The 17,784-nt window shown below is 44.5% G+C and overlaps 2 protein-coding genes across 5 annotated transcripts in view; one reads left to right on the forward strand and one right to left on the reverse strand.

Annotated features, from left to right (window-relative positions):
• Window positions 1-346: 346 nt before the first annotated feature.
• LOC147621993 (uncharacterized) lies at window positions 347-1,666 on the forward strand. Its single transcript, XM_086823531.1, has one exon. The coding sequence runs from the start codon at window positions 347-349 to the stop codon at window positions 1,664-1,666; it is 1,320 nt and encodes a 439-aa protein (XP_086679657.1).
• A 6,778-nt stretch (window positions 1,667-8,444) lies between these two features.
• EMB2458 (FtsH extracellular protease family) overlaps window positions 8,445-17,784 on the reverse strand; it is a 137,214-nt gene continuing 127,874 nt past the window's right edge. For 2 of the 4 annotated variants that reach the window (XR_015269627.1, XR_015269626.1), the window contains exons 16-20: window positions 17,437-17,496; window positions 17,046-17,153; window positions 9,505-9,585; window positions 9,039-9,247; window positions 8,445-8,957 (exon numbers count right to left, since the gene is read on the reverse strand). Coding sequence is in view for 2 of the 4 variants with exons in the window: in XM_086823020.1 (XP_086679146.1) it covers window positions 9,194-9,247; window positions 9,505-9,585; window positions 17,046-17,153; window positions 17,437-17,496 (303 nt within the window). In the remaining 2 variants the exon portion in view is untranslated. Of the gene's footprint in view, window positions 9,248-9,504; window positions 9,586-17,045; window positions 17,154-17,436; window positions 17,497-17,784 lie in introns of all 4 variants that reach the window. The other 2 variants (XM_086823020.1, XM_086823018.1) reach the window with 1 other exon arrangement.

The following is a 17,784-nucleotide window of genomic DNA, read 5'->3' on the forward strand; positions in this document are numbered from 1 at the left end:
AGAAGAAGAACAACTCATCAAATCCCAAAGCTAACTTCTATTCCCTTCTGGACAAACCTGATCTTTCAGACTCAGATGAGGAATTTATTGATTCAACTCCAGTTAATCAGCTCAATCTGGACCGTTTGGCCCCTGAGATGGCTAAACTGGAAGATACCCAAAATCAAGAAGAGGATGACTCCATGCAAGAGAAAACGAAGGAGCAGCAACAAAGACAAACCTCTACCTCAGACAATGCCATGGACATATCCATAGATCTCAAAAGAAACCATGTACAAATGGAGGGTTCCCCCAAAGATGCAAATAAGAATAGAAGACAGAGGAAACAAAACCAAGCCCCTCCTCCATGAAGATATTGTCTTTGAATGTCAAAGGTCTTACAGACCCTAATAAAGGGAAAAAGGTTAAGGCATGGTTGAAACAACATGGTGATGTCGATGCTGTAGTGCTGACGGAGATTAAAGTCAGTGGAGATAATCTCATCCAAAGACTGAATGCAATAGATAAAAATCTCATATGGATTTATACCGCTCACCCTCAAGGCTCTGGAGGGGTAGCTTGTGGGTTGCACCCTAGATGGGAGAATCAGATCAGGGATATCCAAGTCGACCCTCTTGACCAGTGGTGGGTGGCGTTTGAACTTGAGGATTTTGTTCTGATAGGCATGTATGCAAACTTCCCGCAGACTCAAAGAGCTCGTATCTGGAATTCAGTCATGCAGGAGTATGATGAACCTGTCATTCTGATAGGAGATCTGAATATGGTAGAACTAGAGGAAGATAGATTCAATAAACTGGGGAAGCTTATCTCAGGTGCGGAAAAACTTGCTTGGAGCAAATGCAAGGAACAGCTCAACCTAGTTGACATAGGACTACCAGGACAATTTACTTGGCAAAACTATGGAACAGGTGATCTTTTAAGGAAGGCCAGAATTGATAGATGCTATGTCAATCAGGAAGTGTGCAAAATGTTTGTTACTGTGGAATGCAAAGCCATTTTTGACACTTGCCTGTCAGATCACTATCCCATTCTAGCGTCTCTGGAGAAAGTGGATGAGAAAAAGTGCTGCAAGTGGTTCCATACGGACCCTTCCCTCTTTAAACTCCCCATGGTACAAGCAGAAGTGAAGAGAATATGGGATCATTTCTTTAGCTTAGGATTGACCCCCGCTAAGGCATGGTCTCTGGCAGTGAAGTCCACACAATCCTTGCTCATTTGTGCCAGGAAAGGAGTCAAAAAGATAAGAGAGAAGAAGAAAAAAGAGTGTCTGGAAGAGATTGAAAAACTTGAGAACAGGGTCAACCTTGGTGATGTCTCTGCTCAGACTTCCCTGAGGGACACTAGAGCCCACCTCCATAAAATAGAAGACAAAGAACTAGAGGACAGTGCCTTGTTTTTCAGAGAGTGGTGGGCTGGTAAAGCTGACAGACCATCCAAAGAAATGTTTCAAATGCTAAAAGTGAAACATGCAGCAGAGACCATTCCCCTTTTGAAAGACAGTTCAGGCATCCAATTGCGCTCCAATGAGGAGAATAAAGCTTGGATTGCCCAACACTTCCAAAGTCTCTTTTCGGAATCTACGACAAATCAAGCGCAGCAAACTGCCTCAACCAAGCTCATAGAGCAGTGTAGAATTAAAACAGTGCCAGAACAACAAGCTCAGTGACTTGACCAACCAATCACAAAAGAAGAGATATCCAGGGCTATTGACATGCTTAAAGACAAAAAATCCCCTGGAAATGATGGTCTTCCAGCGGAATTTTTCAAAACCTTCAAAAACACTTTGATAGAGCCTCTGTCAGAAATTTGGAAAGAAGCCCTTCTCTTTGAAGCCCTCCCCCGAACCATCAATGCAGGCATCATTAAGCTGATACATAAGAAGGATGATAAGGATGTTATCTCCAATTGGAGACCAATTACGCTCCTAAACTGTGCATATAAAATTTTTGCCAAAGTGTTGGCTCTAAGGCTAAAAGATCACATGAATGATTGGATTTGTAAGGAACAGAAAGGATTTATCAAGGGTAGATATATCCTAGACACTATCATTACGCTCTGGGAAGCTATGGAATTCGCTGAAGAATCAGAACAAGATTACATCTTCTTCAAAATTGACTTTGACAAAGCTTATGACAGACTGAGCTGGGGATATATGATAGATGCATTGAAACACATGGGCTGTGGCTCAAGGTTCTGCAGTATGGTAAAGACACTGCTTGGTAATGCAACTGCTCGGGTATGCGTCAATGGGGACCTCACTCAAGCTTTTCATCCGACTAGATCAATCAGACAAGGTTGTCCTTTGGCCCCCCTCCTTTATGCCATAGCTGCGGATGGACTTAATTGGCTTGTCCAAGACAGAATCAACAAAGGAGAGATGAAAGGAATTCTGCTTGGCAATAGTAAGCAGGTTTGCACTGAAATGTTTGCGGATGACACCAATGCACTTGTTGATAATGAGGAGAGCAGTATAGGGGCCTTCTGGGATTGTCTGCAAACCTATTGTAAGGCCTCAGGTTCAGTTATCAACCATAACAAGACTGGTATCAGAACTAGCATACAGCCCCCGCCTAACTGGCTGCTTCTAGAGGGTTGCAAGGTCATCCAGGATGGGGATATAGTTAGGATCTTAGGTATACCCATGGGGTTCAGAGTTTCCCTTAAGAAAAAATGGCAATGGATCATGCAAAAAATAGAGATCAAGTTAAAAAAATGGCAGAATAGGCAGCTTAACATGGCAGGGAGGAAGATGGTGCTGAACCATTTTATTATCCCCACAATTATCTACTTCCTAAGTTGTTGGAGACCTCCTGAACAAGATTTGAAAAGCTTCATCTCCTGTTGCAGGAACTTTCTCTGGGGAGGAGACCCGTGGGTGAAGAAAGTGGCCAAAGTGAAATGGGAATTCTGCTGCCTTCCCACTGAGCTTGGAGGGCTGGGTATCTTGGACATTGAAAATATGGCTGACAGAATGGCAGCCAAATGGATTCTGAGAGGCTTAATGTCCCCGGATGAGAATTGGGCTTGGCTTCTTAATAGGAAAAACCATCTGTTTGCTCTTAAAGGTCATTACAGATGGAAACAGCTCCCTTTTCTAACCATTTTGGGAAGCAAATATCAGATAACCCCTAAAGGATCAGAGCTATTGATCTCTCTATGGAAGGCTTGGTTTAAAGTAAAAGCCCAACTGATGCCATCCCCAGACTACAAGGACACGTTGGGCATCCACCCCATCGATTCCATCTGGTGGCCTGCTCTTGACTTGCCTCAAGTTGATACTCAAGATGTGGAAGAGGCACTGAAGCTTCATTTAGGTGGCATTAAGACATGGAGTAACCTTTGGGACTGGGATAAGAAAACCTGGCTATCAAGGGCTGATCTCATTGCTAAGTACAACCTTTCAGATTCTCAACTGGACATTATTGGCAATAGGCTGATGCTATGGCATCGAGAAGACTGGTGGCTAATGACAATTGAAGACCCCCCTAAGCTGAAGGCTTTCCAGTGGATTAACCAAACAAGCATCTGGCCTATTCCTCCCAGGTGGAATACCCCTCCAATCCATTGTATTCTAAATCAAAGATGGAATATCCTCAAAGATAGGAGCCAGTGGTATTTCCTCTTCAAATCACTTTGGGGCATACATGTGGAACCTAAGAAAGCTTGTCTTGCTTGGCTTATCATGTACAGGGCCATTTGGACACAGAAAAAAGCTCTAGTCTTTGGCAAGGGAAATGGATCATGTGCTAGATGCCTCAAAGAAGAAGATGATGTTCACATTTTTCTACTGTGCCTTAACATAGAACCAATGGTAAAGAAACTCAATGAGTATGTGGCCAGTTGGGGGAAAACTTGCTTATCCTGGAAGCATCTGCTCATTGGGAAAACCATAGGCTGCTCTACTGAACTATGGACAGTATTAAGAACAGAGATCCTCTGGTTCTTCTGGATTGAAAGACTAGCGGCCCTACACAACGGGGATACCCGCAATACCTGCTCCCTCAAAAGTCTCCTTATTATTGCAGGGGAGAGGTTCTACTTGAGGAAGATCACTGACATTGAGGCCAAAATTTCAAAACTGGTAGGCCCTATTGGAAGCACTCCAAAGAATGTATCAAATAAGGTCAAGATTCTTCAGCTTCAAGAGAAGAGAGAATATCTTGTAAATGTGGATCTAAGCTATGTGCTAAAGCTCCAATACCTGTAGATTCTAGGATAGAGACCCAGAGGATCATTGCTCTTTGCTGATTGCATAGGATAGTGAGAAATCTCGGCCTGAAATTGGCTATGTGATTCTAGCCCGACTTTTGTAACTTCTCGTTTTTCTTCAATAAAAAAAATGCCTTTATTGAAAAAAAAAATTGTTCCATAAATATGGTTCTGAAACACGAAAAGTAGAAGAACTGAGCATTTATATATTGCTTAAACAAAAAGTACGACTTATATCGAGTAGAGTACTTAGTTGAAAATCAATCATATATATAAGAGGATTTAACCAAAATCGTACCATAAAGCTATGCCAAAATCATCCGCATACATACTTCTCATAATATCATCAATTTGAAAGATAATCTTAAATGTCCCCAAATTCTGAGACACTTTCATCTTGCTCGGAATCAATTTGCTTGGTCGGCAAATTCCAAAGCACCGTCATGTGTTCGATGACAGAGGAAAAATCCTGACAGACTAGATGTGAAGCTTGTTGCTCTCGGGTTTCTGGCTATCAAAGAGATGGAAGTGTCGTACCAAGCTGAAACTGAACATCGCTTTTGACCCTGCAACTGGACTTTGCACCACAAGGCCTATCCCCAAAACTATGTGGTAAGTGAGGAGTCTTGTCCAAATCTTCATTGTAAACCAGAGATGTCATCAAAGATAGACGAGGTCTCTTCTTTTCATAACGCAAGTGAGTCCTACCTACCCGTTCTCTTATTAATATACAGCTGAGGAGGATATGGGATCATATGTTGATTAATCGGGTTTACCTCAATATCCCCGTTCTCCCATAGGTATTTATACACCAAATCTTTGGGGTTCTTTGCAAACATCTGAGCCAAATTGCCAACATGTCCATAACTGGCCTGTCGTGGGCTACCTTGCCAGATAGTAACTTATCCACGTAAGGATAACGACAGTAGTGCCTCAGCAACGCCTCGTAATCAACCAACCACTCCAAGGGTTTATCCAACTCATATGTAAAGAATTTCTTTTGAGCATCTAGAGTCCTTTGAAACTCTAAAGCCATACTCTCAAATATTGTTTTCATGTCATAACCCAATCAAGCCGATCTATTCATGATGTGCATGAATGTGAAACTATGCCAATCTCGGTCCTTCCAAGATCTTTGCTCTTCGCCACTCAGCTAGAAAAGTTGTGCTTCTGATACCATTGTAACCAAAATCCGGACCAAAAACACTACACAATGTAGAACAACAGAAACCACAAGAAGAACAACACACTAAGTCAGAATGATCGACCCCCAACTTCTTTATCACTGAGAAGCTTTTACAAGAAATCCAAGGCGAGGGTGCTTTCAGCACTAGATTTCCCACATGTCCTAGGAAGCTTTCCACAGAGCTAATATGACACTGTATAAGCCCTCAATAAGCCCGTCAAATCAAACCAGATCTGCTCTGTAAAACATTCCATAACAGCTCCAAGACAGTCCTAGACACAGCCATAAACAAACCCACATAAGCCCAATGTAGTACCACCAGTTCTCCACAGAAGTTGCTGCTGCCGATCTGAACTATTAAGTGAGGAGAGACACAAACTCTGTAGCTGTACAGCCTGCATACGACAACCAGTAGAGAGAGAGAAGAAAGTGCTGCTTTACAGCCAATTTTGAGAGCAACCAGTAGAGAGAAAACAAATGCTGTTGTACGGTCTGTACTTGGGCGAGAGAAAAGAAACGCTGCTGAAAACTGGATAGCAGCTCACTGCAGTTAGCCTGCATTCTTTGAAGAAGAGGGCTATATGGCATGCTCTGTGTCCAAGAGAGAGAAAGAGCAGTCTCCTTTGTCCCCCTCTTCCCTCAGCGCCTCAGTTCCAGCCCTCCTTTTCTGGAGTCAGCCAACTCTAAAAAGAAGGTCCATGCTTTTACTTTCCAAAAGTAGCTATGCTTTCGAAAAATAGTCAAACTTATACTTTCTTTAGCCAAAGATGCTGTAAGTGACAAAAGTCGGCTATCTTTAGTATCCATGCTATAAAAATATCAGAGAAGTGGCCGCCCATTTTCGATTGCCCTCGCAAGCCCAAAAGCTTCCCCACATGTCCATGCATGCTGTCCATGAACCCTCTTAGTGTTAATTGAAGCCCATAAAATCCCTTTATAAGTGCTCAAGCCTTAAATATCAGTGTGAATACCTGACACCTTCAGAGAAATGCTTTTATTCTTTGGCATCTCCCATCTTCTGAGCAAAATCCTCGTTCTCACCTTGCTTTCGTTATGTGTGGGCTTCCCCCAAAACATTGACAAGAGGTGGGTAAAAGGCCAAATGGTGACAGGCACCCCCATCAACCCATCTCACCGAAGCCATCAATTGACACTTCCAACCTTTCCTCCTTGACCACGCAGGCTTTATCCAAGCTGAGACCATCGTGGATAACATCTTCGCCTTTTGGAAGACGACATAATGCACTTGGACCTGCCAACAAGATCTGTTTCTTTGCTTGTTGGACTTCAAGAAGGCCTGTAACTGAGTAGAGTGTGCCTTCCTAGAGGGCACTATGGCTATATGCAATTCAAGTCACCAGAGTTTGTGGAGTGTCGATATTATAATTCCTTTTTATCACAAATAGGTCCTGTTTAAAGCGTACAAAGAGATCAATTCTCCAGCTCCTCCTTGGTCTGCCAAGGTTGCCTCCTTGCTCATTTCTTCTTCTCCTTGGTGGCAGAGGGCATGACCAACTTCCAAAGGATGCAATGCACATATTTAGATGACCTCATCCTTCCCATCCAAAGCTTAAAAGACCACCTCGACGTATAAAATTGGCGGAGATACGACAAGTGAAACCTGTAGTGTTTTCTACGATTGATCAAGGAATTTTGCCATGCCTAGAGGGAAAAACTCAAATCCCAAGAGTCTTGCGGTGCCTGAATGGGCATCTCCACCTACCAGATCCAAGAATGGGCATGGAAATTCCAGTGGATCCTCAAGGACACCTCCATACACTACAAAGGAAATCAAGCTAACATTAATATCATGCAAAGCAACAAATAACTCCCCTTCTCTTAAGGATTCGACAAAGCTTCTTACACAAAAGCACATCATGGAGGACGGGTTGTTGTGGCCAACCAAATCCTCCTAGCCGCCATCTGATACATTCAACTACTTATTCACATATGCGATGTGTACAACCACCACAATGCCCACACCAAGGTGGCAACGAACATCTATTCCATCCCCCACAATGGTCGGATAAACATCATTGACTTCATGATTCAGAGCGACGCTCTCCAACACAAACTAGTATGGCATATCGATCCCTGCCGACTCCGGTGTCTATTACTTTGGGACAACCAACACCTGGCCCAGTCGCAATGCGGCCTCAGCAAGTGGCATCAGAGAAACTCCAGTACCCCTTACAGTACTCAGATTTGTTGTTATCCTCATACTCCGTGTGCCTAGGCAGGAGGATTCAGCTTCTTGAGATTGAGGGCACCCGCTGTTGCTTGATATTGAGAGCCCATGGGAATTTTTTCTGTCCTTTGCAACTTTTGGAAGACTTGTAAAATAGATCCTACACACAAAAGCTCTCTCCACCCTGGGACCTGCAATAAATGTAATGCTCCACGCGAGTCTCAACCACACTGCCTTTAGTACTTTCAAAAGTGCAGCAAATTTGATTGCACTTTTGTTTTTTTTTGCCTGTTCACAATGGATTGACTAGTAGTTGACTACCGGTTCATTTGTCACTTGAGAAAACATTACATGAGGCAGGGCTCGTTTTTGAGGAGAGTTATGCGATCACTTTCACGCATATCCGGATCACACTGAGATTACAACTGTTCCATAGATAAATGACTTACCAGTTGCTCATATTACTCGTTTTAACCACCTTTTGACCCATATAGTTGTGCACTGTTATAACTAAAACAAACACCATTATTATGCCATGCCAATGCTCATGCCCTTCAAAGTTGTACGACTTCATTGGTAAGCCAGCATGATGGTCCAATGAAAAGCACAAAAAGCAACAAAATCAAAACCTTTGGTCTTGCATTCAAATCAACACAAATTGTATATTGCTGAGATTCAACTATTATACGAAATGAGCATGCACTCGTGTTACAAAGGGGAATATAACTTTTTAGGCACCTGAAGATTTATTGCTGAGATTCAAATCAACACAAATTGTATTCTACTGAGATTCAACTATTATACGAAATGAGCATGCACTCATGCTACAAAGGGGAATATAAATTTTTAGGCACCTGAAGATTTACAGACGCAATGATCACTTTAACAAAACTTTAAAGCATGGACAAGAAAGCACCAGTGCTTTCCACTTTATCGTAAGGGAAGCACCAGAGAAAAAATAATGAACCTCATATTTCAAAATTGCAGACCTGTTGAGAAGCCCAACAGAGATTATCACAGCCTTACATTCATTCTCTCAGCCAGCTAAGCTGCAGTTCTTCAGTCTCTCAGCTGCACTTACTTCAAAATTGCAGATCTGGTGTGAAGCCCAACAGGGGTTATTCACAGCCTTACATTCAATCTCTCAGCCACCTTAACTGCACTTCATCACCTGACCATCAACTCAACGATTCTTATTCAGCTGGATGGAGATGGCTGTTGTATGAGATTTATTATTTGTTATGCTTTGCTCAAGCACTCCTGACTCTTGACTTTTGATCATTTTCAGTGCTTCCACATCAGGAAGTAACCACCCCACATATATTTCCACTCTGGTAACATGATGGGGGTTCAACATTTTCGTAGAAGTGCTTTCTACAAAACATATAATGAAGTAGCTCTTACACTTCAGCAAATCCTACATGCCATCAATGATACACAGGCATTCAAGATTACCGAAAGTTTTACTTGCTTTGCCATAAAAGAACTTGCCAACTCATAAGATTAAAGTTCAAGTTCCTCCGCTTGCATAACTTTTGTCCACTGCCAGCCCATGAGGCCATAGACACCACCATTAAGTATAAATGCTAACACATTGATTCTTCTCAGCACTAATTAGTTGCAGTAAGCGTCTGGGTTGACTGCCCCGTTGTAGCTTGCATGACCTGTTACAGTTCAAGCTCTCTCAGACACTGCCACTGGAAATAGCATGCAAACTAATTTTCTGGCATCCAGCTGTATGCAAATTAACGGTATACACGGGCATGCTTTAAGACTAATAAAAAACAAGTACCTGTATGCAAGCCTTCATGCCATTGTGCCACCCCCAAAAAGAATTGATTTATCAATTTTTACAGAGATTTAAACTATTGACCAAATCCAGCATGCCGCAACATACAGAGACAGGAGGCTTAGTTCATACCACGTCGTCCTTGTAAGGAACAAGCACGAAAGGACCATCCTCAAAAATAGCTCCATTCTCCTTCATTAATCTTGCTAGATCCTGATATGATAAATATTGGGCAAAACAAAATAGCCAATAGCATCAAACACGCATGTCCCTTCAGAATGTTCATTGACTAAAACTTCAAGGTTCATGTCAAAGCATACATGAAACAAGTGTCAGCTTGTCCTTGCAAAAAAAAAACAAAAAACCAAAACCATTCAATTGACCTTCTAGAAAGAAAGTGAACACCCCCCTGCAGCACCTTCCTGAAAAACCCTGGAACTAACCTACCCATGGCTCCTTTCCTAACTTCAAATTGTGTTCCCTGCTTCAGGACCCAGCAATAGGCTGAGTCGAATTCCTAGTATCTACTTAATTCCCAATTTGCACGTATGTTAATACCTGCTAGGCAGCCATCATCCTTGGGTAGATGGCTCTCTTTTTGCAGATTTCAATTGAATAAAAACAAGCGTTCACCCGTGGGGGACTACAACCCTTCGTTGAGGAAAAATGCACTAAGAAAAAGAAGGGGATACTCCCTCCATGGCTAGCCGCTCTCAAAGGGAGACTACAACCTGGAGAGGGAGAAACCACACAGGGGGCTGTAATGCCAAGTGATATCACAATCCCTCCTAGTTATGAAGGGGCCACTGCTCCAAGTGCGCAGAAGGGCCACACAGAATTGCCACATGAAGTCGGAGTCTCTTACCAAGCTGTGATGCTGCTGATAATATCCCTCCCACCTCTGGTCAGTGTGGGTGTTGGGGGTCCAAGGGAAAACTCGGGCCATCGATGCTATGATGGCAGTGATCCTGAAATGTGTAAGCCCAAGTGCAATGATGCACCATCCTCCTCATAAAGGAGGGCTATACTTGCCTCCCTGGTCCACGCGATGCCCCCCCAATAACAGCCTGGGCAGTCCTTGCATCTGCTATAAAGAAGCGGAGAATCCTGCTGTGCCATTAAAGCAATCTGAAAGGCACAAACGCTAAGATTCCTCGTGAAATCTGCACATGGAGCAAGAGACTAATCATCCGCAGTGAGCCAGTCAAGTGCCTACCGCATGGCCCCCATGTGCAAGCTAGGTTGTAAGAGAGTGACCTTCCTAAGTCGTAAAGATCCTAAGAGTCGGCCAGGAACAGGGGGGAATGTCATGAGAGCTCCATTGACGTGGCATGACTCAAGTGCCCTCCACCCCAGCCAACCGAATCCGCCAGCCCAATTTGACTTAGTACTTGAAGAAAGGAAAACCTCGATGCTCGGTGGAAGAGCGGGGTCTCTCCAGAACCACTCACCAGGGAAGGAGAGGCACACAAAGCAATGTTGTATATTACATGTTGGAGCAATGCTACACCCATCACTACCATAATATAAGCCCTATAATGAAATAAGGGTAGATTCACACCTAGAGAGCACGGGGAAAAAACCCCTCTTATGGAGGATAAAAAGTGCCCTGTTTGGTCCTACTAGAGTTCACCCATCACTTCCATGACATAGATGTCTACAAACCCCCCTGGAGCGATGATGTGAACATGTACAGGGAGATGGTGGATCAATCCCAAAAGGCAATAAGCCCAAAGCTTTGTGGAAAGCTTCGAACTTTTCACAAGTGCCTTCATGCATAAATCCGCCAAGTTATCATGTGTAGACACCCAAATCAGCCATAGAGTGTCTGAGCCAAACACACTCAACAGTAGCTGTAAAAGTTTCCATGTACTCAACTTCACAGCCCAAAGTGGCCCCTATTGGCTACTTCTTGCTCAGCCATGATATACATGAATCACCAAAACGGAAGCAAAAGTCACTAGTGGACATCCTAGTGTCGTAGCATCCAGCCCAATCCGAATCTATAAAGGCATGCAGTTGTGAATCAACCCCACCTGGAATAGAACAGTCTGAGGTAATGAGTCCCCTGTAAGTAGCCAAAAACCCGCTTGATAGTCTGCCAATGCCTATACTTTGACTACATCATGACTATGCCATCATCACGCTGTAACACCTCAATGCCCAAGTAAAAAGCAACTGACCCATATCTAACATCTCAAATAATAAAAGTAATTCATCTTCGAAAGCTAAAATCTGTTCCTCATGCCATAAGCGCATTTCATCAACATACAAGATGATGACCAAGAAACTATCCTGAGTCCTCTTGACATAGAGAGTACTTTTAGTAGGAGTGTTGCGGAAACCATGTGCAACCAAGTATGCATGAATCTTTTCATACCAAGCCCTAAGAGCCTGCTTAAGGCCATATAAGGCTTTCTTCAAAGTGCATACTTTGCTTTCTTGCTCCTTTTGTACAAAAACACAAGGCTGAGATACATACACCTCCTCGTGGAAGTCACCATTCAAGAAAGCAATTTTAATGTCCAACTAATGTACATGCCATCCATGATGTTCTACCACCAATGCAATGATGGATCAAATGGTGATCATACAAAACATGGGTGCAAAAGTCTCATCATAAGTGAGCCCTGAGCCCTTCCGTTCGTTGAGCATAACCTTTGGAAACAAGCCTTGTCTTGTAGTAGTCAACGCTACCATCTTCTTTTCACTTCAACTTGTAAACCCACTTTGTACCGATGGCCTTTTTGCCATAAGAAAAATCTGCCAAATACCATGTGTCATTTTTGAGTACGGAGTCATACTCATCCTGCATAGCATGCTCCAATGATCATCTTCTCTTCATTGCACAAGGTGGTCATCCAAGCATGATGCACAAAGTCCCTTGTGCATGGCGAGAACTAGCATGTGATCTCCTTGGTGAACCTCAACATGAAGGTTCGCAACAGCCAATGAGGTATTTCGTGCATGGCTATCCTTTCCTCTGCCACTCCATCATCAACATCTCCTTGATCAATGGGCTCAACATCAAGCATGTCTGACTGCTCATATTCACCTGTTATGGGCTGATTTTCAGCATGTATGGGCTGATTTCCAGCCATAGCCTGAGTGTCCAAATGCCACACCTGGTAAATGTGTATCATACAGAGGAAGAAGAGCAATAATATCCAATGGATGGTGTCCTCGTGGGACCACATACATCATTATGTATAAGCTGCAATTTTCGAGCAGCCTTCACTCAACCATACTTGGGAAATGGTGCCTGATGCATCTTGCCTAATATGAAGTGCATCAAGTGGTGGCAACATGCGGACCATATCATATGAGCCTTTGTAGGCGTAATAGACTAGCAAAGTTGAGGTGACCACACCCAGCATGCCATAGCTCTGCATTTGTCACACTGGCTGGTGGGTGAGGGGGAGGAGGCTACTCGAAGACGGGGTAAAGGGAGGAGGCATAGGGATGCCAGATGTGGGCAGAGCTGGACACATTTTCTGCTGGGCATTGTGCATTTGGTGAGTTTTTATCCCCAAGGACATGTTGCTAGGCACCATCTAATTTTAGCATCGTATAGTAGTGCAAATCATGCGCATGTCACATGTAGCCCACTTGCAAGATGTAATTGTTGTACAGCTGTACCGGACACTAATTAGGCTTACGGTCAAGTGTATGGGCAACAAAAAATCATACTCAAGAGTCAATCAAAGTCATGGGGGTCTGCGTGTGCCAAAGCCTTGTTTTATAATGTGACGGCAATGTATAACAGTATAAGTTTGTAAGGGGCCATGGAGAATGGACTAAATCTGACCAATGGCACCCAAATGGAGCACCTAGCCATGAACACCTTAGAGCCTTGGCAACTAGGGAAGCCCCGGGCCCACTTTTTGAGGCCATGAAGCCAAAAATATCCCCCACCTATCAGTAGATGTGGCATAACTGCAGTGAAATTTTTGTACAAGCTTTGGGAATGAGGGATTATCCAATACAAGAGGCCATGGGCACCTTGTGATTTGCTATGGTGCCCGGACCAAGACTCGGGACAAGACTATGAACAAGTGAAATGCTTTGTCCGCATGAAAACACACCCCATGGCTGTTGCCTACAGCCCCACCACCATATCTGATCTGTGGCACGAAAACAAGTTTTATCTAGGATGGGAGGATTTACTATCTTCACCTTTTGAGAAGCACCACAACCTGTCTATGGCAGTAAGACTCGGCAATTCTCCTTTTGGATTTCGAGAAAGCCTATGACACGGTGGATTGGAGCTTTCTTGATGCAACTATGGGCAGGATGGGTTTCCCCACCACCTAGATCCAAGGTGTCTCCGCCCTCTACTCGGCCTCTCACAGTCAAGTCCTGATCCAGGGCGCTCGGGCAACAGGTTTCCACTTTCTCATTCAGTAGGGCAGGGCTGTCCCCTAGCACACTTCCCCTCCTTTTTGTGGCAGGGGCGATGAGCAGTTTTTTAGTTTCCCAGGAGACCGGACTATAGGGCCTCAAGCTTCCTATCATCTCAGGAGGAGCTCCTCCATTCAGAGTTTGCCGATGACAAGCGGCCTACGTCACGAGAGATGTTGTGAATCTCCAAAAGTTTGCAGATGCAGTTCAGATCTTTTGCCGGACCTTGGGAGCACAGCCCATCTGGCACAAGTCGTGCATCCCCTACTCCGGCTTGGCGACCAGTTGAGTCCTTATCTTGGCTGCTAGGTTGGGATCACAATCACCTCAGGGCAGCAGCTACCCACCCTCCTAAGCATTCAGAAGAAGCTTCTATAATCAGCACGACCACGCTCTCACACACTGGTCAAGCAACCAGTTCGTTCTTGCTACCATGTGGTACATAACCTTTTGTTGGGCCTTTTCTAGGGCGTGTATCGGCCAAGTCTAGTGGTTGATCCGCAACTTCCTGTGGTGGGCAGGCAACGATGGCAGGCCGACACATGCCAGGGTGGCTTGGAGAGCCATCATTCAGCCTCCACATCAGCCTCCACACACAGGCGGCATGGGCATTATTGATCCTACTATGCAGAGCACAGCCCTTTCAGGCAAGCTAATAATCAGAGGCCCTGGAAGGATTTATGCTATTGATCCTCATGTGGATATTCTACTTCTTCATGATGATCTGATTATGAAAGCTTGCTTGTGTGAGAGCTTGAAACTTGAGACCTGGGCCCTTGAGGCTTGCCGCTTGACGGAGAGAGAGTGTGTGTGTGTGTGAAGCTTAAGCTTGAAGTGTGAGAGGGAGTGTGTGTGCCTCTTTTTATAGGGAGGGAGGCAAGAGAGAGGCTAAGGCCCAAAGCCTCAAAGGCTCAAGGCCTATGGGCCAAGGCTAAAGGCCCATGAAAAGCCCCCCCCCACCCCCCCCCCCAAACGGCCAGAAAAAAAGGTCAAAAATGTGACCGTTGCCGAAACGGTAACCTAGTGCGTTCCCATAAAGCCATCCGTCACAGCCGTCCCCTCTTGGATCCCTCCCTGGAACGCCATCCCTTGTGAGGGACGCCCAGCTGGGGACGTCCGTCCGTCCCTGTCCCAAAGTGTTCCCGGGACAGCGTCCCCCCCGTTCCAAGGGTTCGTCCCCTCCGTCCCCTATGACTATGAGTTAATTATTAATAAATTCATGTGCACTAGCTATTTATGACTAGATGCTAATATATAGCAGCAGTTATCACTATATAAGTGAAGCCATGCGTTATTATTGATATTGATTGTTACTCGACCGAGTCTGGACAAGATTAGTCATACTCCTGCCATGGTCACAAGCGGTCTTCCCGAGGGTCCCTTAGGACAGGCTCTAGTGGTACGGGACACTAGGGTTGTTCTAACCTTGTTTACGCATGTGTATTAGGTGATCCTTCCGGAGGAGTGGTTACCACCCCTTAATCTAGTTACTTGTTCACTGGGTGATGGAGTGGGTTCTCCTGATGGACTAGACATAGAAACCATTACCTAAGGCTGTGTACCAAGTGAGCTGTCCGATTCACCTGTCTCCGTTGGTCAGAGGTAGGAGGCTGTCAATGACACCGAACCGCCACCATCTACACCTAGGATGGGGCCAAGGCTGAAGCCCTCTAAGAGCCTCTCATAAGGAGGGGTGTGCCGTCGGTGCACAACGATGGTGGTGCGACTTTGTGAGCAGAAATGTGAAATGTGGCCCATTTGGCACCATCAGAAGCACTACTCCGGCAAGCTAGAGCTCTTGACCCGCTGCCGAGAAGTGAGAACCATCCAACCAGGAATCACAAGCTGTCCAGGGAGGTTCTCTGGTGAGGGGTTGGGAATCCTTCTACCAAAGCAAAGATCCACAGCCGCCACTTCGCCAACAAAGTGCCCAATCACTAGCCAGGAGGTCTGAACAACAGCCGTTGTCGGTGGCCTCCGTCAAGGTGGATGTAGTGGCGGCCATGTCCTCTGGAAGGGAAAAGACCAAGAGCAGCCAACCAACAATCAACGAAAGGACACAATCAAAAAGATGGAGCCATTAACAAGAGAATGCAGCTTCAAAAAAGAAAAGGCAGAGAGACTATGAAAGATAAGGGAGCAGAAACAGTAGGAAGGAAAACAGGAGGGGATGAAGATAAAACAGCAAAAAATGCAGACGCGAAAAAAAGAGCAAAGCCCACAGGCAGGGGGAAGCCGTCGGGGTCAGCAAGAAAGAAAACAGAATGATTTTAGGACAAGTTGTTCAAAGGAAGACCAACTAAGCGGTGTAAATTATATGCTAGTGCTCACAAGTACTGGGTGTAAAATCTTGTCTGAGGTGTGGGCAGAGGCCACGACATTTTCAAGTTGCAGCCATGGGCAAGGGACCCCCTAGCAAGTAGCACGGAGGAGTAAACGAAGTAAGCAGAAGAGATGTGTGTGCAGAAGTCGTTTTACACACGGGCACCCAGCTCATTGATTTAATTTACATCAAAGTTTTAGGCTCCACGCACCCTTGCAGGGCTTCGGCAAAGCATTATTCTCTAGGGCTGGCTAAAAAGCCAGACCCAGTGTATAGAAACTCAAAAGCGCACACACGTGTATAAATTTCATGACGTGTCAAGATCTTACTGAAAAAGCCTGCTACAGAGAGGTCTTGGAGCTGGGGAGACACCTTTATGAAGTTCAATACCATGGGGATGCATTGGATGGGTAGAGCATGTACTGAAGACTTGAATGGCCAGGACACTAGACCACAAATGGTTTTCAGGAATGGCCCGCACACAGGCTGTTCGCATGCAATGGGTGGCATACCCTAGGACATGGTGCATGTTGACAGGCAGTCTAGAGGGAGGCCTAAGATAACGACCTGATATGGGGCTGGAGGGAATTAAAGGCCTGACCCAAACAGCCTGGCTATGCTGGAAGTGTACATAGTCACTCTATGGATGCACCAATAGTTTCATTAAACGCTTGGGTAAGAGGGGTTGATCAGTGAGTTACCCTCCAGCAGCAGCCCTATCCCCAGAACACCAACCCCAGGACACCTAATACCATAAGTGTATATATCTTTTTTCATTAAAGCATCCATGAATGTAGATTTAAAAAAAAAGGTGAAACCCAACAAAGAGAAGCAGACATTACAATTTCTCTGCTACCTTCAAAATGACATAAGCAACATCAATAACAGGCAAACAGCTACATTATTCCGAACAATAACAACAAATAGAATATTTCTTAATTCTCACGACCTTTTTGGAAATGGCATCAAAGCGAAGAAGATGCTCCAGCAACGCTTCTAATACACGCCTGTTCTTTTCTATCATTTCTGCTGCTTTATCAGCAGCAGCGTTATAAAGCTGCACAAAATAGTTCAGCAACTTTAATCAGTGTTCTTTCTTAACCATATTCAAACTGCTTTCTTAGCGTACATCTAACAAAAGGTAATCTGAGGGGGGCAAGAATCTTTTAAGGTGGAAACACGGCTTCTTGTTTAATCTCTTTAAAACCTACTCACCCTTATCGAATTGTACAATAGCAGCCATACTATAACAGCTGGTGCATTTAGCGAGCAAATCCTGATAAATGTTATTTGAGAGTGTATCAAGAGTGCAAACTTTCCAGACGGTTTCATAAAACTACCTTCGCAGCTTTTTCTTCTAGCTCGAACTCCAAATCATCACCCATACTCAACGTAACATCCTGTAAGCAGCAAGGTTTAAAAAAAAGTCAATGACAAGCTTACAGCTCGGCAAGGAAGCTCTGTAATATCGAATTGATCTGCTGAAACATTATTAAAATTGTGGAGATTGCATAAATAGTCAGGTTTAAGAGGACGACCATGTCAGTCACTATAGAACAAGCCTAACCACCAATAATTTTAGTCTGCCGATTTAGTTAAAAGCGTTTCACACCCAGTGTTACTTGCTGACTTGCATACAGGAAAAAGAGACCCAGGTGTACCTTGTCTCCTAGCTACTTTTTATATAC

The sequence above is a fragment of the Cibotium barometz genome, chromosome 29 (assembly GCF_041138505.1).
Source record: "Cibotium barometz isolate CiBa-2024 chromosome 29, ASM4113850v1, whole genome shotgun sequence".
Lineage (NCBI taxonomy): Eukaryota > Viridiplantae > Streptophyta > Polypodiopsida > Cyatheales > Cibotiaceae > Cibotium > Cibotium barometz.

Excerpts from the sequence above, each read along its gene's own strand:
- LOC147621993 (XM_086823531.1), top strand. The coding sequence starts at position 347 with ATGAAGATATTGTCTTTGAATGTCAAAGGTCTTACAGACCCTAATAAA.